At 37.8% G+C, this 26,700-nt stretch overlaps 1 protein-coding gene across 13 annotated transcripts in view; it reads left to right on the top strand.

Moving 5' to 3' along the window:
* The window catches only part of ELAPOR2 (endosome-lysosome associated apoptosis and autophagy regulator family member 2), a 376,613-nt gene that overhangs the window by 76,998 nt on the left and 272,915 nt on the right, over window positions 1-26,700 (top strand). For 11 of the 13 annotated variants that reach the window (XR_012512086.1, XR_012512085.1, XR_012512091.1 and 8 more), the window contains exon 2: window positions 4,910-5,030. The exons of 1 other annotated variant lie outside the window; for it this stretch is intronic. Coding sequence is in view for 3 of the 12 variants with exons in the window: in XM_074379345.1 (XP_074235446.1) it covers window positions 4,910-5,030 (121 nt within the window). In the remaining 9 variants the exon portion in view is untranslated. Of the gene's footprint in view, window positions 1-4,909; window positions 5,031-5,589; window positions 5,610-26,700 lie in introns of those variants that run through there. One more of the 13 variants, XM_074379347.1, reaches the window with a different exon arrangement.

Raw genomic sequence — 26,700 nt, 5'->3', positions numbered from 1 at the left:
TGGTATATTTCAGGGCCTTTTCCTTAAAGCCTTTTCACACTGTTCCAGCTCACAGGGGTTTCTTCTGAATTTGAAATCATAATAAAATAGGGTCACATTTTGTATATTCTTCCCCACTTACTTGCCTGAATGCAATTCTAACATTTAAATGTCCTTATTTTTCTAGAGAATCTGAGAGTTAAGGAATTTTTATTGGAAATTTTGATGAAGAGTTTTTACCTGGACATTGACTTGTGAATAAGGGCTCCACGTTGAGCCCTTATTCTCGACACAGTCTTATAAAGTTATGTTTTGTATGTGTGCTGTCTACTGCAACAAAATCGTAAGCTTATTGAGTACAGGGGCTGTTTTAGTTAAAATTTCTCCCATAGCACTTAGGCCATCGTAATTATTTAACAAATTAATGCCAGGCAATAAAGAATGATATATATTAATAAAATGATATACACCTATATGCATAAATCATAACTGATATGCAATGTATGTTAATATCAGTGTATAAAAATATATATTGTCAATATGTCAACATAGATATTATTTTTATTTGTGACATTTATTTGAAAAATTAGCTCATATTTTAACTGTAAATATTGTTATTGGAATTGGGAGATGATTCCCCAGAGTTTTCAGTGAGCATCATGCAGCTTTCATAGTGTGGATGACTTTGGTGTTTGAGGAGATACCATGGCATCCAATATTTACTTGGATGTATCCTGAATTTTTGTGTTTTTGGTGTAAGGTAACACAATTTGAATTTCTGTTATTTGAGGATTTGTGTCCGTACTTTGATTTGTGAATGTGCGTGTCATTGTGGGCAAGTTCGTGTTTGTGTAGTGTGCCATGATATACATGGAAGGGTAATTTTCCCTTAAGTGTTTTGTGATCAGGAGTAATTCCATGCTCTATTTCTTTTTGGGTTGTTTTCTGGTTTCCATATATTTACAATGCAAGGTTTACAGAGAATCTTATTGTTTTATTATTTGGGGAAGTGTCTCCACACCCTAGCATTCTGTGCTTTGCAGAATGTCTAAGTAACTGACATCCTTTGAATTGGCATGGGACCAGGCACTTCCTTCAGTTTATAATTTGGAGAGTGTGGCTTGTGAGCTGATGCTCTGTTGTTTGCAATGTTCTCTGACTCATATCAATGTGTTTGGTAATAAACTGTCAGAAGCCCTGAAGTGTAGGGAAAATTGTCAAACATTTTCCCCTTGTCAGGAAAAATTGTGAAGCATGCTAAAATAGGCAGAAAAGATGATTGGATGTCCTCTTTAGTGCACCTTTCAGAATGATCAGTTTCTATAGCAGCCTGTACCTTTCATTGTCTTTGAACTATTTTAGAATGCTGAGTTGTAGGTAACTGATAATAATACAAATGATTTTTGTCCATAGAAATGAAATGTGTTTTATCCTTTGAAATGCAATTGATTATTACTCTCTGGATATTTACCAGTGTTGCGTCTCTCAATAAATTCATTTCACTTTCCTGATTTCCTGTTTTTGTGTGTCCTTCCAATTCTCCTTTGAATTGGTGATAATTTCTTGCTGGTTGACTTGCTAAATAATTACAAAATTTTTGACATATATTAACTTTCTATTTGTATGAGAAATTGTCTACATTTTCTTTTAAATTACCCTTTAACACCAGAAAATTTTCGTTTCCAAGGGACCAGTTTTAAGTGCTTAATGTTTACGTGCATCTGTGGTTAGAGTTTTGGGGTGTTATCTATAAATCTGAAAACATATCTGCTGTAATTCTCTTTATTCAATACCCTGAATGCCTTTGGAATATCTGGAAAAAATACGTTGTATCTTTAGCGATTTTATTGTACCACACTGTTTCTTAGATCTTTCTATGGATTTAAGGATTACCTTTAGAAGCAGATTTTTTTGTTTTTTATTATTTGTTACCAGCCCAAATGAAGTAGTCTGTTACGTAATTTAACTCATTTACAAAACTCTTTTGATTTGGGCTACAATCTAAATGTAAGTCCCTGACCCCAAGGTCTGCCCTTTATATGAAATAGGTTTGCATTTCGTTATTTTTGAATTATAAAGAAATAAATTAAAACTTCCTGCTGGAATCCTAAGAGATTGGTAACAATGGTAGCAGTAGCCTGTTAGAGTCCTTGAGTAATCTCAAGAAGGCAGATGGGATAAATGTGTCTTAGGAAAATTAATTGGCACATGACATTCAAAATTACAGCCAAAAAGCACAATATCTTTTCTGTGTTCTGATTGCTGTTCCTGTCTCCTAACGGGCAGGCTGAATAACGCAGAGGCAGTGATAGAGGGAAGTTTTTTGGAGCTTACCTGTTTTATTCAGAGGCCTTGCTTTATTTGAAATCCATATAACTTCACAGTATCATTATTTTGCTAGGATGATAAGAAATCACCTAAATTTTATATATGGGGGCCAGAATCTTCTCAGTGGACTATGGAAATAAGGCATCCTTTTTTTTTTTTTTTTTTTTTTAATTGAGATGGAGTCTTGCTCTGTTGACCAGGCTAGAGTGCGGTGGCGCAATCTCGGCTTACTGAAACCTCTGCCTCCAGGTTCAAAAGATTCTTCTGCCTCAGCCTCCCAAGTAGCTGGGACATGCACACCACCATGTCCAGATAATTTTTGTACTTTTAGTAGAGATGTGGTTTCGCCATGTTGACCAGGCCGGTCTCAAACTCCTGACCTCAAGTGATCCACCTACCTAGGCCTCCCAGAGTGCTGGGTTTACAGGCCTGAGGCACAGCTCCTAGCCAAGACAGACTTTCTAATATAAATAACAGGGAACAAGAGAAACAAGAAAGCTATTATGCAAATATTTGACTGGTCAAGGCTATTCTACCATGGGAGGGTGGAGATGGCTGAATCTTACTCCTTCCTGCTGTTCCTGGCCTCCAAAAGCCTTAAATCCGAATCCCCAGAACCCTTAAATGTTATTTTGTATGACAAAAAAAGGATTGTGAAGACTTAAAGTAAGAATCTTGAAAAGGTGAGGTTACTATGATGGGCCCTAAATGCAATCACAAGAGGCAGTGGTGCCACAGAGACTGGAGTCACAGAGCCACAAGGCAATGAATGCTGGCAGTCACCAGAACCTAGAAGAGGTCAGGATGGATTCTCCCCTGGAGCTGCTTAAGAGATTGTGGCCTGTTGATACCTTGATCAGCCTTGTAGTACAGCTTTTGAACTCCCAGCCTCCAGAACTGTGAGAGAATATGTCTCTTTTAAGTTGCTAAGTTTCTGCTAATTTATTACAGCTGTTATACGAAACGAATACAGATTTTGGTACCTGGAAGGAACGTATTGTTGTAACAAACACTGAAAAGTGGGAATGTTGCTTTAGAATTGAATAATGAGCCGAGGCTGGGAGAATTTTGAGGTGCATGCTAGTAAAGTCTAGATGGCCTTGAACAGACTGTTGGTAGAAATAGGGATTTTAGAGACTGCCAGTGAAGGCTCAGGAGGAAGTGAGAAGCATAGCAGAAAATGTCTGTATCATCTTAAAGAATATGTAAATTATCATAAGCAGAATGTTTTTAAAAATATTTAAAGTGATACTAGTGAGGTCACAGAAGGAAAGGAGGAATATGTCATAAATAAATAAATATTTATTGCAGTATTTCCTCCCGGAAATTGGAGGAAAGGTGACCCCATTAATATAGTGGCAGAAAGCTTAGCAGAATTGTGGTTCTATGTTTGGGTGGAGAGCAAAAGCTGTAAGTGATGAGCCTGGATATTTAACTGAGGAGATTTCCAAGCCAAGTCTGAGGAATGGCCTGCTTTCTTCTTGTTGCTTATAGTAATTACGAGAGAAGCAAAATATGTTGAGCGAATAACTCTTAAACAAAAGGGACATAATGATTTGGGAAATCTCAGCTTTTCTAGATTGCACAAGATGTTAAAATTAGGAGAGTCATTGTTGGCAAAGCATGCTGTGCAGAGAAGGTCAAGGGTAATGGCCTTCCCACTCCTGATTTCTTCATGGTGATGTGGCTTGATGTTTCTATGCTCACTTGTCACTGACACAGTGAGGGAGACAAAACATTGTGGATGTGGCAGAATAGCCACATCCAGGATATTGAACTGAATGAGTAAGGCACTGAACTGCAAACAATTTGGGGTATCTTAAGATTTGCAATATCTTACATTCTTAAAATGCTCAAATAATATTTTGTTTGAGTTCCTCTCAGTTTAAATATCACTTATGTGTAATGTGCTCTGACCAAGGGAGGTCACTGTGAGAATTTCAAAACAACCAAAGGCTGGAGACAATTGGGTTGGGGGTTGGTTTTAATTTGGCAGTTGTAATTAATGATCAATTTTAATGGTCTGTGATTGATGGCAGCCTGCTGTGGTACACGTGTATTAAGCCCGGGAGAGCTGCTTTAAAAACTTACAGCCTTTTATTAGTGTTTGATGATAATTTTTACACCTTCTGTTAAATTTTAAACAGAGTACGAATTAGTTCAGTGGAAATGGTTTTCTTGTTACTTTCTTTGAAACACATGGGACAGTGACAACAGTTAAATTCCTAGTGTTATTTTGCTCTTTCTCCTACTCACATCTAGAGTAGTTATAAGTTTATAACTACTGTAAGTTTAGAGCTTATAAAGCCTGCAGGAGATAAGGAAGTGTGCTGTAGCTTTTTTGGATGGATGAGATGAAAGGATAATGGCCGCAGCCTGAGAGCATTGACTGTCCTGTCCTGCATCATCTCTCTAGCACCTACTCGGTGTCTAGCATCATACCTCTTTGATCAATAAGCTGCTTGGTGTGGGTGGGACGGGGGAGGGATGAGAATCAAGGAGAGGGTACAGCTTGGAAACAGGGGCTTGGGGTGACAGAGAAAGCACAGTTGTCCCATTAGAATTGGCTCTAACAAAGGCTTGTTTTTGTGATTGTTTACAGAAAGATTATCACTTTGAATATACGGAATGTGATAGCAGTGGCTCCAGGTGGAGAGTTGCCATTCCAAATTCTGCAGTGGACTGCTCTGGCCTGCCTGACCCAGTGAGAGGCAAAGAATGCAGTATGTTTTGTCTTCTTGACCATTTGTTTTCCTGAATAAACAATTACCTCTTGATATTAGCCCTAGATGTTAATTACAATGAAGGTAGGGGACCTTCCAAAAATGAGCATATGGCATTAATATCTAGCAGAATAGATGCAGCCTTTCTCATCACGAGATGCTCTTATATCTGAAGTCTGTAATGAGACAAAGGCAAATTAATTTATTTAAAAAATCTATTCTCTCATTTGAAACCATGGGAGGGCAGAGTAGAAAGGTTTCTTTTTAATGGATTTGTTCTTCTTTAAAAAATGTTTTTATAAAATTAAAAAATTCTGTTGAAATACATGTAACTTAAAATTTACCATCTTCACTGTTTTTAAGTGTTTAGTTCAGTGGCATTAAGTATATTCATATTGTTGCTATCATTACCACCATCCATCCACAGAACTCTTCCATCTTGGGTTGGAATTGTTTTTTTTTAGCTTTAGAAATAACTTAATTCACTTTTTTTTTTTTTTTTTTTTAGTATAAACTACAGAGAGATTATAGAATTGCTGGATATCACATTCAACAGCTTATCTTTTGGAAGTTAAACAGGTTTGAAGTACAACATTATAAATTAACAGAGAAATATGAAATAAATGTAAATTTATTTTCATTTACAAACTTTACTTTTTAAAATCCTTTAATTTAGTGAGTTTGGGGTTCCTGCAGCAAAATAGTCGAGGGGTTAGCCTGGAGTATGGAGTTGGAAATAAAAGGGAGGGAATGTATTTGGGTTTTCCTGCAGTCTTCCAAGTGGTATTCCTAAAAGCTTAGTTTTTCTGTTCTCAAATGAAAGATCAGGTAAGCAAATTATTAAGTGGATGACTAATTTCTTCCTTTTCATAGAGAGCATGCCTCTGTTACTAGCTGGAGGAGTTTTAACATAATTGGTGGATTTACTGATAAAAGGGAAACTACAATAATCTTATGAGGAAAGTTTGGGAAAAGTACCATTATTTCTTGGTGAATGATATTAATGAGTGAATTCAGGGACAACCTGAGAGCCCCTCAAGTGGGCAGGTGAAAGCTTCAGTGTAGCAACTTTCTGGAGACAAGAGGGTCTGTATAGAAGAAGTTGATGCAAGATTGAGGTGTTTGAAACCACTCCAGTGAAGGGCAGATGAGCTCTCAGTGACAGAGGAATGTGGTTGAAAGGGAAACAGAGCCTGAATCATACCTATGTAATTAGTCCATTGTAAATTTACTTCAGTCACTTGCCTAGAAAAATTTGTATATCATTTATCTGTATTTACTTTTCCTGTGTGGGCGAATTCCTTGGTTTCCGTGTAAACAACCCTATTTAGGTGGACTGCCTAACCGTTTTGAATGTCAATTTCATGGCTAGGTGGTACGGTGGTCTTGGCTAGCACTGGGTTTTGAGAACTGATCGTTAGTTTGAAATGGGCCATAGTGGAGTATTGTACCCATGAACACCAGTGAACACTACAAATCAAGGGTCTCCCTTCCCTTGGGAGCAGGATTTAAATATTTATTGGTATAGTACTGACTACATTTGTTAGCCAGGGGTCAAAAATCTGTTACAGAATTGATGACTGCATAGGAATTAGTTTTAGTTAAATGTTGCCAGAGACATTTTTTGCTCATTATATACTATAATCTTCCACAGATAACATTTTGAATCTGACACACTAGCAAGCACCTTTCTAGAAATTTTGACCTCTAATCAGGTCACTGTTAGTTATTACTTACCTTAAAAATGATCCTTGCTTTCAATATGATAATACTTTTGTGATAATATTTAAAAAATCATAATGCTTTTGGCTGGAATGTTTTTTATCTTTGTATTTTGTCTGAAATCTCAATTTCCAAGTATTCCTGTACAGTATACTTACATTTTCTCTGGAGTTGTCAGTCTGGCCTTAGATCTGTGAACATTTTCTTGTGTTAACGATGAATTATTTTAAAATTCACAAGGAAGTTAATAGGTTTAAGTAACTTAGAAGTGCAATTACTCCATAACATTAACTATGTCACTTACCACTTTACTAGTCATTAGTGTCTGGCTGCTAAAAGCAGTGTCACAGTAACTGGATATTTCTTCAGGAGCTTAGATTTTCTATTGCGAATAATAGCTACCATTTCTGAAGTACTGATTATGTGCCAAACATTGTACTTAGAGCTTTATGTCATTAATCCGTTGTATCCTCACAACAGCCATCTTAGATAACTAGGATCAGTGTTTCTATTTTATTAAAAAGAAAACTCAGACTTAAAGTAGTGAAGTAATTTACCTTATTTTATATAGCCCAGATGTGGCAGGTCTAGGATTCAGAGATAGACATGTCTGATACTAAAGCCTGCGTCTTACCCACTGAGTTAACCTGCCAATCAAAGATGGCAGCCTAGAGAAGCTTCCAGGTCTCCATAAGGTGGACAGAAAGTTTGGTTGTGGACCCACCAACTGGCTCATACAGAAAAAGAAAATTAAGTAATGGAACATGGCAACTTCAAGTAAGTGAAGAATATTTAGGAGAGTGGTTGTCTGGGACATGATTTACACAGATGTTAAATGTCTCAAAATAAAATGAAACCCAGAATTTGGCCTTTGTGGGAATTGCCAAAAATTCTTTAAAATGTAATTGGGTATCTCTATTCTTCTTTCTCAGAAAGAAGCAGTTGGGGAGGCCTTTCCTGAGGACAGAGATTATAGGAATATTTATGAAGCAGTTGTAAATTTTTTCAGAGAATTGATTGGCAAGCTATATTATATACTTGTTTTTTAAAGATCACATAAGATCTGCTGCAGGGCTACTCTGAGAGAAGTTAATGAGAAGTCAGGTAACAGTTTTTGTTGTTCCAGAATCCTGGGGTATATGTGACTCTGAAGCTTACAGGGCTCAGGAAATAGCCTGAAGAGGCTTCTGGTTATTAGTCAACAATGATCCCCATTGTCCTTTTGTCCTTTCTGCTGTGGACAACTCATCAGTTGCTTTGTGCTTCTCTGGGCAGGACACTGAGATGACCTCATGTCTCTCCTCCTCTTTGCTAGCTCCAGGCTCAGCTGCAGGGAACACTGGCACTTCTCCTAAGGCCCTGGAGTCAAGAGTTAAGCATCTGTGGGCATCATCCATCACTCAAGGTCTTGCAAATAGCATGCCATTCCTGAACCACAGCTCTCTTTACTTTAATCTCAAATCAAAGGGATATAACCCTTATTCCAATCCATCTCTTCTCCACTGTTGGATCGTTCTCATTTATCCTTGAAGCACAATGGCTTCTAAAAATCTTTCCTTGAACTTTCAGTTTCACTTGTTGTTCTTAGATCATCAAAGAAGATGAAGCAGTTGCCTGGGCTATGTTCTCTCTTTCTCTCTCATTTGAAACAAAGCACTTTTGTTTCAAACTAAACCTTAAAAATAAAGGACTGATTGGGGTAGAAGTAGGGAGAGAGGTTCCTTTACATATTTTTCAGACAAGTCTGCAACTCTCAAGGGGAAATAAACATAATATATCTCTTCCTTTTATCTTCTCACATTTATTTGGGGAGTATATCTCTTTAATTGCTTATTCTTTAAAATGCATCTGAGTCCATGACTTCAGGTACAACCTTAATATACCATGCTCTTTTCTTATTCTTTCCTATTTTCCTATTTCCATTAATTTGTTCTTCAGCTATGTAACACACCATTTTCTAAATGACAATGACTAAGATATCTTTAATTTCATTTGGTAGGTAAGCATCAACTCAGTCATAGTCTTATGGAATTTGTTTAATCTTGTGTTTTAGTATTTAGAATATGTAAATAATTCATATGAAGTAATATATACATGTAAATGTATATAGATGTGTACACATGTATTTATAATGTCTGTTGTATATATGTGTATGTGTGTGTATAGTTTATTTTTGTATTTCTCATACAGGGTATAGTGAATTAATGTGGCTTCAAACATGACTTTTATATATTTATGCAAATGTTTGTGGTCTAATCTTGAATAATTGGTTATAAACTTCTAATATTTAGTTGTTTTGGGTAAATAAGTTCTATATGCAGACAAGTTAAAAAATTGAATGCTTCCTTTTTTGTTTTGCTCAAATATATTGGTCTAACCCATATTTAATGGGCCGTAAGAAATAAGCAGACTTATGCTATCTGGACAAAATAGACTTTAAGTCAAAAAGTGTGACAAGGGACAAGGAAGCTTAATTACATGATAAAAGGGTCAACTCAACATGAAGAATAATTATTCATATATATGCACTCAACATCAGAGCACCTAAATATATAAAGCAGACACTGACAGTTCTGAAGGGAGAAATAGGTAGTCATACAATAATAGGAGAATTAACTTACAATAATGAACAGATTTTATAGACAGAAAAATCAGTAAAGAAACAGCAGGCCAGACATGGTGGCTCATGCCTGTAATCCCAGCACTTTGGGAGGCCAAGGCAGGCAGATCATGAGGTCGGTAGTTTGAGACCAACCAGGGCAACATAATGAAACCCTGTCTCCACAAAAATACAAAAAAATTAGTCGAGTATGGTGGCACGTACCTGTAGTCCCAGCTACTTAGGAGGCTGAGACAGGAGAATCACTTGAACCCAGGAGGCAGAGGTTGCAGTGAGCCAAGACTGCCATTGCACTCCAGCCTGGGCAACAGAGCAAAACTCCATCTCAAAAAACAAAAGACAAACAAATAAAAAAAATCAGCAGACTGAAACAGCTTTATAAACCAAATGGACCTAACAGGTATGCACAGAACATTCCATCTAACACTAGCAGAATATACAATCTTCTCAAACACATGAAACATTCTCCAGGATATATCATATAATTATATACTAGGTCACAAAATGGTTCTTAACAAATTTAAGAAGATTGAAATCATTCTAAATATTTTTTCTGACCACAGTGGAGTGAAACCAGAAATCAGTAACAAAAGGAAAACGGGAAAATTGATAAATACGTGGAAACTAAACCACACGCTTAAACAACCATTGAGTCAAGGAAGAAATAATAGTGAAATTAGAAAATATGTTGAGACAAGTGAAAATGGAAACAAAAATACTACAACTTATTTGATGCAGCAAAAGCAGGTTATAGAAATAAGTACTTACATTAAAAAAATATTCAAACAGCCAAACATTACAAGTCAGTGAACTAGCAAAAGAATAAACTGCTAAGCTAAAGGCTGGCCAAAGGAAGGAGATAATAAAGATTAGAGCAAAATATGGCAAACTGAATTTAATGGCACATTAAAAGAATAATATGTCATGACCAAGTGGGATTTATCACTGGGATCGAAAAATGAGTTAACATATGCAGCTTAATCAATGTGATATACCACATAATTAGGATGAAAGACAAAAGCTACAAGATTATCTCAATAGATGCAAGAAGAACATTTGACAAAATTCAGTACTTTATGATACAAACTCTCAACATTAGGTACAGAAGGAAATTACCTCAACACAATAAATGCCATAGGACAAGCACATAGCTAATACTATATTCAGTTATGAAAAACTGAAAGCTTTTTTTTCTAAGATCTGGCGTAAGGCAAGGATGCTTGTTCACCTTCACCACTTCTATTCAACATAATACTGAAGGTCCTAGCCAAAGCAATTAGGCAAGAAAAAGAAATAAAAGGTATATAAATCAGAAAGAAAGGAGCAACATTATCTCTGTTTGCAGATGACGTGATATTATGTATAGAAAACCCTAGAGACTCTGCAAACATACACAAAAATCAGTTAGAACTAGTAAGTACATTCACCAAAGTTGTAAGATACAAAATCAGCTCTAAATAGTTGCATTTCTATACACTAATAATGAACTATCCAAAGAGAAATTAAGAAAACAATCCTATGTACAATAGCGTCAAAAATAATGAAATACTTAGGAATAAACTTAAACAAGCAGGTGACAGACTTGTGCATTGAAAATGATAAATGCTAATGAAAGAAAGCAGACACAAATAAATGGAAAGTTATCCCATGCTCATAGATTGGAATACTTAGTATTATCCAAAGTCATCTACAGATTTAATGCAATCTCTATTAAAATATCAAGAATCCCTAGAAATAGAAAAAAAATCCTAAATTAATATGGAACCACAAAAGATTCTGAATAGCCAAAGCAGTTTTGAGCAAAAAAAAACAAAAAACAAAAAACAAAAAAAAAACAAAGCTAGAAGCATCATGCTTCCTGAGCCATGTATGTTAATTCTCTGAGGCTTTCTGAGGGGAATTCTTAAGGAAAAAGTTTTTTAACCTGATGCAAGTGACATTCTGGGTGTAGAAACAGGATGAAGGTGCCAAGTGGAGTAGCATCTGGTTTTCCTGGGTGCTCTATGAGATCTGGATGACTGGCACTCAGGGAGAATGTAGGAAGGGCCAGAGATTCTGGCAACTTAATCGGCCAGCTCTGTCTGTCCTACCAAGGACTCTGGACTTTGACCTGGAGACAACTATTCACAGGTGGTTGAGAGGGTTAAATGAGGTGATAAATATGATCTACAGTCCTGGAATCATAATTATACCATAATATAGTAACAGTAATAATAATAGTTGAAATAATCATAAAAAATAATAGCCAATCTTTACTCGCTATATGCCAGGTATAACTATAAATGCTTTACATGCATTCATTCAAATTCATTTAGTCATTACAACCTTGTAAAATAGATATTTTTATTACCTCGCCTTTCCCCTCATGTTTTAAAAAACAGATTAGTAAACTAAAAAAATAGCTCAGAGTCACACATTTAGTTGGTCAAAGGGGGAACGGAGATTTGAAAGCAGGAAGTCTAGAACTTGGGTCTGTGTTCTATTTTTTTAAATTGTATTTGGGCTCTAGTGTACATGTGCACATCCTCATCTGCAGGATTGTTGCATAGGCACATACATGCTATGGTGGTTTGCTGTCTTCATCCCCCTGCCCCCCCACATCGCCAACATCAGGCATTTCTCCCTGTGTTATCCTTCCCCACTCTCCCACTTTCCCTCCCCTCCCCTCCCCTTCACCCCCACACCTAGCCCAGTGAGTGTTGTTCTCTTCCCTGTGCCCAAGTGTTCTCATTGTTCGTCACCTGCCTATGAGAGAAAACATTCGGGTGTTTGGTTTTTTGTTCTTGTGTCAGTTTGCTGAAAATGATGGTTTCTAGATTCATCCATGTCTCTACAAAGGACACAAACTCCTCATTTTTTATGGCTGCATAGTATTCCATGGTGTATATGTGCCACATGCCTTTGTCCAGTCTATCATTGATAGGCATTTGGGTTGGTTACAGGTCTTCGCTACTACAGCGAACATATGTAAGCATGTGTCTTTATAATAGAATGATTTATAATCCTTTGGGTATGTACCCAGTAATGGGATAGCTAGGTCAAATGGAATTTCTAGTTCTAGATCCTTGAAGAATCACCACACTGTCTTCCATAATGGTTGAACTAATTTACACTCCCACCAACAGTGTAAAAATGTTTCTATTTTTCCACATCCTCTCCAGCACCTGTTGTCTCCAAATTTTTTAATGATCACCATTCTAACCAGTGTGAGATGGTATCTCAATGTGGTTTTGATTTGCATTTCTCTAATGACCAATGATGATGAGCATTTTTTTCATGTTTGTTGGCTGCATATATGCCTTCTTTTGAAAAGTGTCTGTTCATATCCTTTGCCCACTTTTGAATGTTTTTTTTTTTTTTCTTTTAAATTTGGTTTAGTTCTTTGTAGATTCTGGAGATTAGCCCTTTGTCAGATGGTTAGATTGCAAAAACTTTTTCCCATTCTGTTGGTTGCCACTTTACTCTAATGATGTTTCTTTTGCTGTGCAGAAGCTCTTGAGTTTAATTAGATCCCATTTGTCTATTTTGGCTTTTGTTGCCATTGCTTTTGGTGTTTCAGTCATGAAGTCCTTGCCTGTGCCTGTGTCCTGTATGGTACTGCCTAGGTTTTCTGCTAGGGTTTTTATGGTGTTAATTCTTATGTTTAAACCCTTAATCCATCTGGAGTTAATTTTGTATAAGGTGTAAGGAAGGGGTCCAGTTTCTGCTTTCTGCATATGACTAGCCAGTTTTCCCAACACCATTTATTAAACAGGGATCCTTTCTCCATTGCTTGTTTTTGTGAGGGTTGTCAAAGATCAGATGGTTGTAGATGTGTGGCATTGTTTCTGAGATCTCTGTTCTGTTCCATTGGTCAATGGCTCTGTTTTGGTACCAGTACCATGCTGTTTTGTTTACTGTAGCCTTGTAGTATAGTTTGAAGTCAGGTAGCTGATGCCTCCGGCTTTGTTCTTTTTGCTTAGGATTGTCTTGGCTATGCAGGCTCTCTTTTGGTTTCACATGAAGTTTAAAGTGTTTTTTTCCAGTTCTGTGAAGAAGATCTTTGGTGGCTTGCTGGGAATAGCATTGAATCTATAAATTACTTTGGGCAGTATGGCCATTTTCATGATATTGATTCTTCCTAACCATGAACATGAAATGTTTTTCCATCTGTTTGTGTAATCTCTTATTTCCTTGAGCAGTGTTTTGTGGTTCTCCTTAAAGAGATCTTTTACATCCTTTGTTAGTTGTATTCCTAGGTGTTTTATTCTCTTTGTAGCCATTGTAAATGGGAGTTTGCTCATGATTTGACTCTCTGTCTATTGTTGGTGTATAGGAATGCTTGTGATTTCTGCACATTGATTTTTTATCTTGAGACTTTGCTGAAGTTGCTTATCAGCTTAAGGAGGTTTTGGGCTGAGACGACAGGGTCTTGTAAATATACAATCATGTCATCTGCAAATAGGGACCATTTGACTTCTTCTTTTCCTGATTGAATGCCCTTTATTTATTTATTAATTTTTTTTTTTGCCTAATTGCTCTGGCTAGAACTTCCAATACTATATTGAATAGGAGTGGTGAGAGAGGGCATCCTTGTCTAATGCCAGTTTTTAAAGGGAATGCTTTTAGTTTTTGCCCATTTAGTATGATATTGGCTGTGAGTTTGTCATAAATAGCTTTCATTATTTGAGTTACATTCCACTGATACCTAGTTTATTGAGAGTTTTTTGCTTAAGGGCTGTTGAATTCTGTTGAAGGCCTTCTCTGCATCAATTGAGATAATCATGTGGTTTTTGTCTTTGGTTCTGATTATGTGGTGAATAAAATTTATAGATTTGTATATGTTGAACCAGCCTTGCATCCCCAGGATGACGTCTACTTGATCGTGGTGGATGAGCTTTTTGATGTGCTATTGGATTCGGTTTGTTGGTATTTTGCTGAAGATTTTTGCATCAATGTTCATCATGTATATTGGCCTATAGTTTTCTGTTTTAGTTGTGTCTCTGCCAGGTTTTGGTATAAGGATGATATTGGTCTTGGTCTCATAGAAAGAGTTAGGGAGGATTCCCTCTTTTTGTATTGTTTGGAATAGTTTCAGAATGATTGGAACCAGCTCCTCTTCGTATGTCTCTTAGAATTTGGCTGTGAACCCATCTGAACCTAGACTTTTTTGGTTGGTAGGCTATTAATTTATGCCTGAACTTCAGACCTTGTTATTGTTCTATTCAGGGTTTCAACTTCTTCTTTTTTATTAGTCTAGCTAGCAGTCTATTTTGTTGATCTTTTAAAAAAGCAGCTCCTGGATTTATTGATTTTTTGACGAGATTTTGTGTCTCTATCTCCTTCAGTTCTCCTCTGATCTTATTTATTTCTTGTCTTCTGCTTGCTTTTGAGTTTTTTTCATCTTATTACTGTAGCTCTTTCAATTTTGACTATAGGGTGTCGATTTTAGATCTTTCCTTGCTTCTCATGTGGGCATTTATTTCTATAAATTTGCTTCTAGACACTGCTTTAAATGTGTCCCATTCTGGTACATTGTGTCCTCATTCTCATTAGTTTCGAAGAACATTTTTATTTTTGCCTTCATTTCATTGTTTATCCACTCATCATTCAGGAGCAAGTTGTTCAGTTTCCATGTTATTGTGCAGTTTTGAGTGCTTTTCTTAATCCTGAGTTCTAATTTGATAGTGCTGTGGTCTGAGAGACTGTTTGTTATGATTTCTGTTCTTTTTCATTTGCTGAGGAATGATTTACTTCCAATTATGTGGTCATTTTTAGAATAAGTGTGATGTAGTACTGAGAAGAATGTGTAATCTGTGGATTTGGGGTGGAGTGTCCAGTAAATGTCTATTACGTCCGCTTGGTCCAAATCTGTGTTCAAGTCTTGGATAGCCTTGTTGACTTTCTGTCTCATTGATCTGTCCAATATTGTTAGTGGAGTGTTAAAGTCTCTTACTATTATTGTGCGGGAGTCTAAGTCTCTTTGTAGGTAGTTAAGAATTTGTTTTATGTATCTGGGTGCTTCTGCATTGGGTGCATATATATTTAGGACAGTTAGCTCTTCTTGTTGCATTGATTCTTCTACCATTATGTAATGTCCTTCTTTGTCTCTTTTGATCTTTGTTGGCTTAAAGTCTGTTTTATCAGAGACTAGGATTGCTACTCCTGTTTTTTTTTTTTTTTTCCCCTCTCCATTTGCTTGGTAGATCTTCTTACATCCCTTTATTTTGAGTCTTTATGAGTCTTTGCACGTGAGATGGGTCTCCTAAATACAGCACAGTGTTGGGTCTTGACTTTTTATCTGGTTTGCCAGTCTGTGTCTTTTGATTGGGGCATTTAGGCCATTTACATTCAACATTGATATTGTTATGTTTGAAGTTGATCCTGCCAGTTTGTTACTGGCTTGTTGTTTTGCCCATTAGTTGACGTAGTTACTTCATTGTGCCATTGTTCTTTACCATTTGCTACATTTTTGCAGTGGCTGGTACTGCTTGTTCCTTTCCATGTTTAGTGCTTCCTTCAGCAGCTCTTGTAAGGCAGGTCTTGTAGTGATGAAGTCTCTCAGCAATTGCTTGTCTGTAAGGGATTTATTTCTCCTTCACTTATGAAGTTAGTTTGGCTGGATATGAAATTCTTGGTTGAAAGTTCTTTTCTTTAAGGATGTTGAATATTGGCCCCCACTCCCTTTTAGCTTGTAAGGTATATGCCGAGAGATCCCCTGTGAGCCTGATGGTCTTTCCTTTGTGGGTGACTTGACCTTTCTCTCTGGCTGCCCTTAGGATTTTTTCTTTCATTTCAACCCTGGTGAATCTGACAATTATGTGTCCTAGGGTTGCTCTTCTTGAGGAATATCTTTGTAGTGTTTTCTTTGCTTCCTGGATTTGAATATTGGCCTGCCTTGTTAGGTTGGGGAAGTTCTCTTGGATAATATTCTGAAGAGTGGTTTCCAGCTTGGATTCATTCTCCCCATCACATTCAGGTACACCTATCAAACGTAGTTTAGGTCTTTTCACATAATCCCATAGTTCTTGGAGGCTTTGTTCATTTTTTTTTCACTCTTTTTTCTCTAATCTTTCCTTCTCCTTTTATTTCATTGATTTGATCTTCAATCTCTGATATCCTTTCTTCTGCTTGATTGGTTTGGCTGTTGAAACTTGTGCATGCCTTGCAACGTTCTCACGCTGTGTTTTTCAGCTCCATCAAGTCGTTTATGTTCTCTAAGCTGGTTATTCTCGTTAGCATTTCATCTAACCTTTTTTCAAGGTTCTTAGTTTCTTTGCATTGGGTTAGAAAATGGTCTTTTAACTCAGAGAAGTTTATTATCCACCTTCTGAAGCCTGCTTCTGTCAATTTATCACACTCATTTTCTCTCTTGTTTTGTTCCCTTGATGGTGAGGAGTTGTGATCCCTGGGAGGGGAAGAGGTGTTCTGGTCTTTGATGGTTTCATCCATTTTGCGCTGTTTTTTCCCATCTTTGTGGATTTATCTCCCTCTGATCTTTGAAGTTGGTGATTTCGGGAGAAATCTCTGAATGGACATCCTTTCTGTTGCAGTTGGAGCTATATCTTTTTTGGCCTGTAGAGTTGTTACTGGGCTGCCTCAGATTCAGTCAAGTTGCAGGGTGGGTGGTCTTCCCCTGGGGATTGTTTGCAGGTGAAATTAGCCCCGCCTTCCCAATGATGTCTCTCCTCCCTGAGCTAGATCTTCCTGGTTGGGGTCAAACTGGTGTATTCGCTGCCAAGCTCTCTGGAGGGTGGGCTTCAGTTTGAGTTTTGTGGGGGGTGGGGCCTACCGGCCTTATGGTCTGTTTCCCTGATTTCAACTCTGCATCTTTCTGTGGGACAGGTTGTCCCATCCTGCTGGAACTAGTCCATACTTCTGCCCAGGTCCCACCGACAACTTGTGGCACCAGGCGGGAGCCGTCGCTCAGATTTGCATTGACAACCCATGGCATCCCTGAGTTTGGTGGGGCTCTCATGGATGGATGGTTGCCAGAGGGATGAGGTAAACACAGGATCTGAATGGGAGCACTGAGTGGGTGAAGTCCCCCGACCCTCTGAGCCGGCTGCATATTCCAGGTGGGGACGCACCCTGCCCTCTCTTGGTTCCTTCTCCCTGGGCAGCTCTTGCCCTGCTTTGGTTCCCTCCCTGGGCTACTTTCAGAGTCCCTCCAGTCCCCCCAAAATGAGCCCAGCACTTCACTTGGAATCTTGAGGTCCTCTAGCCCTCTGCGTCTCATTTGCTGGGAGCTACATCTGGTGTTGCCTCCTCTCCGCCATCTTGGTGCCGCCCCCACGGGTCTGTTTTTAATGTCTGTGGGACGGTCTCTTTGGGAAACACTGCTAGTATATAGTGAAAATGTTCTTATCCCTATCTTAGGGCATCTGCGTGTCACTAACATTTACCTCTTGACAGAAATGTGACACAAATTAGTATCCTGGAGAAATAGATAGACCTTTTAAAAGATGACCTCTAAAGGCTCAGATGTATGTTTTTGTGGGTCATTTTTAATTGGTTAATGTTCTCTTTATAGATTGTATTCTTATTTTTAAGTATTTATAAAAATAAAGTAATTTTTTTTTAGAGATGAGTCTTGCCATGCTACCCAGGCTGAAGTGCCTTGGCTATTCACAGCACAATCATAGTTTACTATAGCCTCAAAACCTTGGGTTCAGGTGATCCTCCTGTCTCAGCTTCCTGAGTAGCTAGGATTATAGGTGCCTAACACCATACCCAGTAGTATATTTTATTCTTAATTGTCTGTATTTTTCAGAAAGATGAGAGAATGACATTTAGAATTTAGGAGATGTCTGCTGCTATATTCTCATATAAAGTGCAAAGTGGATTAGCCAGTGTTTTTTTTACCCCTTTACCTAGCATATTGTTGGTACTTGGTACGTAGAGTATGCTTTCATTGTTTAATTGGTTTTAGGAAAAGACACATTTTTCAACTATAGAATTCTTCTGAAGAGAAGAGTAAACTCCTTATGGACAGAATATGTAATCCTTTCATGGCTCCTAAGAAAGCTGCAGAATACTAGAATGTTTGTAGATTGAGTGACTTTCGTGCCACCAAATTAGAGACTGACTTCAGTGTTTTATTTTTGTAGGCGAAACACAAAGGGCTAATAACATTTTAAAAAATTTATTCTATACACAAAAGGGAAAAATTGACTTACAAAATGCTGTCAAATATTTTGTCCTCAGAAGGCTTAGTTTGGAATGCTGCTGCATTGAGTTCCAGGTGCGCAAATGCAAAGTTAGACCTCCTCCGTAACACATAAGTGGTAGCTAAAAGGCTAGAATGAATCAGATTGGGAGATGAGATAAAAACAGTCGAGAACAGCTGGAAATCAGACTTTAGGTCAATTATATTGTTTGCTGGGTGCTGTGGTTGAGGTAACGTCTCTGAAAAAATTGTTTTATGAGGAGATGAGAAAACTCAGCTCTCAATACTGCAGAATCAAGGTCAGAGACTGTCAAGAAGTAGAACGTAACTGACACTTTCTAAGGAAGAGAGAAAGTTTAGGATGATAAGAATCAAAGTGGTAGGGCATAATTGGAGTTGAGAAAACTGATTTCACGGATAAATTGTTCTACCCCCTTAAGTGACCTCATCACATACTTTGAACATTTTTTTCCATTGACCTTCACTGTTGTCTTTTTTTCTGTAGGCCTTGTGTCATCCTGTACCCAATGAACTGAGATTTGTCCCCTCCCCAATAGAACATTGAAGTCAAGAAGCTGTAATAAAATACATTTCTGTTTTTTTTTCTTTCAGAGATAAAAAATTCCTTAGTTAGCTTTTCTTATAAAAATATAAGAACTTTAAATAGGCTTTGCTAATTTAATAGGGATTACTATCTGTGATGTCACATGGATCCATTTTCCTGCTAGGAGTTGGCTTCTACTTTTAAATTTTCAAGCTTCTGTCTGGTAAGTCCTAAGAGGTGCAGTGATAAGCATACACTTCTACTTGATAGGGCTATGTGAAGACCACTGGAAAGGATGTTAGATGTGAAATTAGTTTTTGGAGATAGAGAGGCAATACTTTTCAGTAAATAGTTTTTTCAGGGAACAGTAAGTTAGGAAATGCTAGCTAGAACTGGTTCATATTAATGTACTCTTGTGTATGTTCATCTCAATTTTGTAAATTGAGAAGAAAAGTTGTCTCTTTTCTTCTCTAAGAATTTCTTCTCTAAGAAAAAAGTTGTCTCTTTCTTAAGAATTTCACAAATAACTTACAAGTTATATCCCTATGTCCTATAACTTCACCGCAACTCTTAGTGAAAAATTAAAAATTGTTATTGATGGGATTGGGCTTTACTATTTCAGTTCTGATAATTTTATCATGCCACTTCAGAGGTGACATAGTAGCTCTGTATCTGTTACTTCAGATGGCTAAGTGACATGACTGGAGCTTGAACTCACACCCTTTGACTTTTAAGGCAGAGTTCTTTTCTTTCATTTTTTCTTTTTCTTTCTGTCTTTTTGTTTTCTGTTGAGTTCTTTTCTAATGCTATTCTTTTTCATGTGAATGTAGTGCGTTTTTTCTCAGTTTAGTTATAGTAAAATCTTCTGGCTGCATAGTAACTGTGGGTTATTGGGTAGAGAGTCATGGAGTCTGTTAGATAGAAAGTCTGCCACTAGAAACTGTAGGAAAGTTGAACTGGGTTGCTTACAGTTACATAGAAGAAGAAACTTGGAATTGGGACAGTTTGGATCAGACAATCTCAAAGGTCTCTTTTGGTGATTCTGATGGTTTTAATTGTTAGGATTACATATCACAGATTTATTCATCCTGTGATCAAATCGTGCTTCAAATCACATAACTTGTGAATTATAGTGCAGCACTAATATATCTTTTTATGCTCATGAATATTTTCTTCTGATAGGGATATTGCAATGTCTGCCACTGTTAGCATTTGAGCAGTCTCACCTTTCTTTCTCCTCTTACAGCCTTAAATTGAACAAGACAGATAGTTGATATACTCACAACCAGCCTTCTTTGCTACCTTGTATATTTTGATGTGAAAACTATCCTCAGGATAAAAAATAATTTATCAGTTAGGGAGAACAGGAATTCCCTTCAGCCAAGGAAAAAAATCTGTCTTAATGTGAATAAAAGAACATCAGCAAGAAATGGCCTGTTTTAATGTAGTTTGGCTTTCCCTATCTCACTTTTATTTTTTCTTAATGAGAAATCAGGATTATTTTTCTTCTCTAAGAATTTCATAAATAACAACTTAAAAGGACAGTGTTCAAGTGCTGTACTGAGGGAGGAAGAAGATTGGAGATTTGCTGGATTCAGTATGCTGTTCACTTTCTCTTCGATGCCATTTTCTGCTTCGTTTTCTGCAAAAATACTGATGATAAACCTGGCAGGCATTTAAAGTTTTAATTATCTGATAATGATAATTAATTCGCTAAATTAGTGATAGAAGTACAACTTGTTTTTGAGGTCCACACACGAAGCATTGTTCTCTTTCTTTGTATTACCCTTAATCACAGTGAGTAATAGTAAGAACAGTTGCAAGAGTATGAGCGTGTCATAATAATGTCTGTGGTTTGAACCTTATTTATCTTATTTAAATAAGACTAACCAATTGAAGAAAAATAGACATATTGACTTGTCTTGATTCTGGAACTGATTTACTTTATATTTCCCCACAAATAATTATATTTAGCTAATATTAATTGATAAGTAAGATGGATTATAGTGACTTTATACTTAGTGAGATATAAATTTGATTTATTTTGAGGAAGATCAGTCCAGATTAGACTATCACAGAAGCTTTGAGAGAGCCACAATGTTGTTCGCAGATATTTACCTGTAAAGTTTGGATAGGTTCACTATATCATCAACATCTCATTCAACTAGTAAATTAAAAATACATTTATTATTACTTATTATTGCTGTTTTCTGTTTAGAAAACATATTTTAGTAATAAAAACTTTGATTTAAAGGAGTAAAGATGAGTAAATTATGAATAAATGTGATTGAAAGCAATAGTCTTTCAAAATATGAGGGCTCTGGAGGAAGAAAAAGCAAAACGATGTGGTCCCATGGTAAAATGATTAAAAATAGATATTCTTTATTGTTAGGCACAAATCATAGATGATAATCAGCCTATAAATGATTCAATTCAGTAACAGTTATTTGGCACATTGTGCTAGGTGGTTGTATGATCATAGCAGTGCTTTGAATTTTCAGCATTCTTTATTTTCAGAGTGGTTTCCATAGTCTCTCATTGGATTATTATAAGCAGTCCTAGGAGGGAGAAAGGGATGCTGGAGTGTGAATAAATGGAAGCACAGAGGTTAAGCAAATTTCCTAAGATATTTGCTACTTGGTGATGGACTAATATAAATGCTTTTTCCCTATCTGATTTTTCATACCTGCATATTTGAACCTTTACAGCTTCACAGTAGCAGAAATAAATGTCAGAATAGGCATAAAGCCAAGAAAAAGAACAGTGAGTGCAGCAAATGACCTCTTGGTTACAGTTTAGACTTTAAGAAGTTGGGTTTTAAATATCACTCTTTCACTGGGGGCTTAGGTGAAGTATTGTGAAATACTTGAGGCCACTGTTAAGTAGTGTGTGACCTTAGGCAAATAAGGTCTTTCTGTTCTCAATCAAGACTTTGGAGTTTGCCTATCTTTAATTTAATTCAGTTTCTCTACGATTTTAAGATTGTTGAAGGAGAAAAACAGTATTTATTTTAGAAATGACGAATTGAGTCAAACTAAATATGGTCAATTCACATTCATAACAGCTAACAACAGCTGTTAATAATAATTGTCTACATATCTTACTGCTTGTTGAAAAGTTCCTATGTTGCATGCTAAAAGAATCTGAATGAAAAGAATATAGACTTTAAGATTATTTTTTAAAACCCTGATAATCTAATTAAAGAACACATGCCAAGGTAGCAGTGTTAACATAGAGCGTGGATGAGGCTAGGGTGGAAGGTAAAAGGAAGAGCAGGTAGTTTTGGTGGATGCCAAAAGAAGTCAGCAGCGCTAACTCTGTTGACATAATCTTGTGGATTAAACATTGTTTGCTAAGACAGTTTGGCTTTTTTCTTCCTTGGACAGGTGTCTCTAGACCTGACTTCCAGGATGAAAAAGATTGAAGAGTAGCAAATGATGAAACTATGAAAAGCTTTAGACTTGCTAGCTCCTCTGTATATTAAAGGCTCTATACTCATTTAACTAATATCGTTGCATAATTAACCTGAAGAGATGTAATACTGTAAATCCATTAGCAGATTTCTTATAGAAATGTATGTTCCATGTCCCTGATGTAAAATATCAGTAATTTTTTATTTTTGAGACAGCCTCACTCTTTTGCCCAGGCTGGGATGCAGTGGCACAATCTTAGCTCACTGCAACTGCTGCTTCCAGGCTCAAGAAATTCTGGTGCCTCAGCCTCCCGAGTATCTGATATTACGGGTGTCTGCCACCTTGCCTGGCTAATTTCTTCTATTTTTTGTAGAGATGGGGTTTCACAATGTTGCCCAGGCTGGTCTTGAACTCCTGACCTCAAGCAATCTGCCTGACTCAGCCTCCCAAAGTGCTGAGATTACGTAGGTGTGAGCCACTGCATCAAGCCTAAACTATTAATAACTATATTTAATCATTATTGTGCACTGTCTGCTAGGTATATGCTAAATGCTTTATATGGTATATCTCATTCCCACAACTCTTTGAGATAGCTATTATTATTATTATCTTCCTTTTATAGGCAAAGTCATTAGACTTATGGGAGTTAGAAACTTGCTAAATTATTTTTTAATGCATGCTTTAGGAATGGTACATTAAAAATCCACAAGAAATATGAAAGAGGGAAATGGTTATTGCTGTATAATGTGCATGAACATTGTTTAACAGTTCAGGATAGGAAATGAGGAATGGTGTGAAATATGATGAAGAATTGTTTGCCCTCTTTGTATTGGTTGTAATAATTTTTTGAATTGAATTTTCTTTGAGGCACCACCTTTGGAATCAGTCAGACTAGAATCTGAGTTTCAGCTTTGCCACTGGTTAACTGTTAACTAGTCAACCTTTTCAATCAGGTTATTTAAATGCACTGTGGCTCAGTTTCTTCATCTGGTATGTGGGCATAATCCCTTCCTTCCTCACTGGTCTATTATAAATAAAGTTGATCCTCATCATTCATGGATTCAATATTTGCAAATTTGACTACTTGCTCAAATTTATTTGTAACCCCCAAATTAATACACTCAGTGCTTTCATAGTCATTTGTAGACATATGCAGAGTGGTGAGATATTTGAGTCACACAACTACATGTATGAACAATGTGACACTTTGACTTCTTATTACTTTTCTCTTAGTGTAAACAGGTGTCTCTTTGGTGGTTTATTTAGTGCTATGTGTTTAGCATTTTAGTTATTTTTTGGGTGATTTTGATGATTAAAATGACTCTAGAAGTATAGTGCCAAAGTGAAGGCTAGTGTTCTAAGCACGACAGCGCTGTGCTATGCCTTTCAGAGAAAATACACGTGTTAGATAAGCTTTGTTCAGGCATGAGTTATAGTTCTGTTGGCCATGAGTTCAACATTAATGAATTAACAATATATACAAAATAAGATATCTTTTAAAGGAATTAAACGTAAGGTTAGGTGTTGACTGGCTAACAAAGGCGATATGACCAGAGGTTCTCAGGAACCTACCCTATATTTTCCCTAGGAGCAATGGTCCAGTATCCATTAATTTGTGTTTGGGTAAACTCATATAACACAACTACTGTGAATAACAAGAATTTACTGTGTTTGTAAAGTATCAAGCACCTGGTATATACCAAACATCCATTATATTCACTTTCAACTTTATGTCTCAGTTTTACTCATGACTTCATGGAAACACTTGGGAAAGAGATGGGCATATTCTTTATGATTTTAATTAACAGAGCAGTGAACACTCAGAAATGGCATCATTATATTTAGAAGACAAGATTCACAAATGCAATCTTCTCTTTTTTAGCTTTTAGAATTCTCTATAACAATATATCATAAAATATTACCTTTTGTTAAGTTATCATTAATTAAAGTACAATTTTGGACACTAAACTGTCTTCCAAGATTATTTTATTAGGAAGTAAATATTTTTGACTTTGTGGGCAGTGCAGTTTCTGTTGCAACTATTCAACTCTGTCATTGTGGTGTGAAAGCAGCCATAGACAGTAGGTAAATGAATGACTCGGATTGTGTTTCAGTAAAACTTTATTTACAAAAGCAGGCAGTGAGCCAGATTTTTCCTGCAGGTGGTAGTTTGCTGACCCATGATTTAATGTACTCTAGACTCTTGGGTTATGATCTTATTATTTATCTTAGTAGACAAATGTCTGATTCTGAGTTTGCTAGATGATCCATAGACCATTGAAAATAAATAGTTTTCCATAACTTTATTTTTCTGTTGATTATATTGGTAGTGATAATAGCTTTAATGAGCATTTCTTATGCCAGGCACTACTCTAACCACCTTATATTATATTTTATTTTCTCCGTATTGTCATAGGATTCTTGGGGTGTCAGTTCACCAGCTGGAAACCTCTGTGGCCAGTGGCGCCTTTGCTTGGGTTTTCCCAGGCCCACCAGGCTTGCTCTGCCCCCTTGGCCTGGCACGGTGCGTTCGGCTCACACTGCTGGCTTGGCTCCCATGCTGGCCAAGGGCTGGCCAGGTGTAGAGAGGCAAGGGGTGTGTGAGTGAGCATGGGGTTCAGACTACCATGCACAGCCAGGCATGACAGCTGTAGTGGGGTGGACAACTCCAGGTGATGGCATGGGCACTGGCTCTCTGTGAGGCTGCAGGTGAACTAGGCATGCCACAAGCAGCTTCCACACTGGCACCAGGGAACACAGTAGCACCCAGAAGCTTGGAGACAATCCAGAACTGCAGAGCCCCCAAAGATGCTGTCACAGCCTTGACTTGGGGAGCTCCTAGGTCTGGGATCCCCAAAGGGCCACAGCTCTTCTCTCCTTCTTGTCACCCACAATGTGACAAGCAAGGGTCATGTTTCAACCTTATTTGTTACAATTCTTTTAGGCCCACCAGCAGGTCCTGATTTCTTGTCCTATGTCCAGGAAGAATGAGGTACACAAACAAATGGAGGGTAAGAAGGTGAAGAAGAGCTTTACTGAGCAACAGAATAGCTCAGAGGAGACCCACAGTGACTAGCTCCTCTCTGTAAGTAGAGTATCTTGACAACTGTTCAGTTCTCAGCAGAGAGAAAACCCTGGAGTGGGTAACTCTTCTCTGCAGCTGGTCATCCCACCATCTGTTAAGAGTCTGGCTGAGTCCAGGACTTTTATGGGCCTGGGACTCAGCCAGCCAGAGGGAGGAAGTGTGTGCCGATGGTCCATAGGCAGCCATGAACAGTCCTGGAAAAAGCATCACAAATACCACTCTGGCCCATAGGCCAGCAGCCCAGCTTCCAGGCTTCAGGACCTTTTTGGCTTGAAGGTGGGGCTTTACTGGGACCTGTCCCCTTCTGTCCAGCACCCTCTTTGCCTCCTGCCACTGTTCAGGGCACCCAGGCTATTTCTGTAAAGGGGTGCCTGCAGGCCAGTGGCAAGCTGCCATCAGCCCCTGCCTCAATCTCCCTCCTTTGCTTGTTGGTGTCCAAAGTCTGGAGCGGGTTGAGGTAGCAGGGGGCTGGTGTGTCAGCACAGTGCCTGAGCTCAGCCCCAACCTTGCTCTGAGATCAGAGTGGGTGTCAGTAGTAGGGAGTGGCCAGGCAGCGGGAGCAGACATCTCCAAGCTTTTAGGGGAAGGGGGACCTTCCTGGGCCCCTCAGAGTTCTAAGACACCCTGGTCCACAGCCACAGCTTCGGCAGCTGCAGCTGTGCTCAAGATGTTGGAACTCCTGCCTACTACCAGCTCGCAACAGAACAGGGAGGCTCAGGTTTGCCTGGGAGGGTGGGGCTCCTGTCTGCTCCCTGCAGCCAGTGGCTCCATGGAGCATGTGGCCTGGTCTGGACCTCCCCAATAATGGCTGGTTTCATGGCAGTGGCCACTCCAGATAGGCGCCCACTGCCATCAGTATAGCCCTTAAAGGTACCTATTGTGATTGCTATCTCTTTTTAGAGGCAGAGACTAAGGCCTAGAGAGGCGAAATAACTCAGGCAGTGTCATAGAATTAGGAAGTGGTACAGCCTCATCTTAGGACAGTTTTGACCATGTAGTCAGCATGCCACATTCCTTGTGTAATCTTTTTTTCATTTCCTCATGTTTTACTGATTTGGGGATGTTGATTTGAATGTTAGAAGTTCATTGTACAGTGTCTTTAGGTTTTCTCAAGTAAAGCATTATATTAATTTAGTGA

The sequence above is a fragment of the Saimiri boliviensis genome, chromosome 10 (assembly GCF_048565385.1).
Source record: "Saimiri boliviensis isolate mSaiBol1 chromosome 10, mSaiBol1.pri, whole genome shotgun sequence".
Lineage (NCBI taxonomy): Eukaryota > Metazoa > Chordata > Mammalia > Primates > Cebidae > Saimiri > Saimiri boliviensis.
This window is presented reverse-complemented; position numbering and strand designations above follow the sequence as displayed.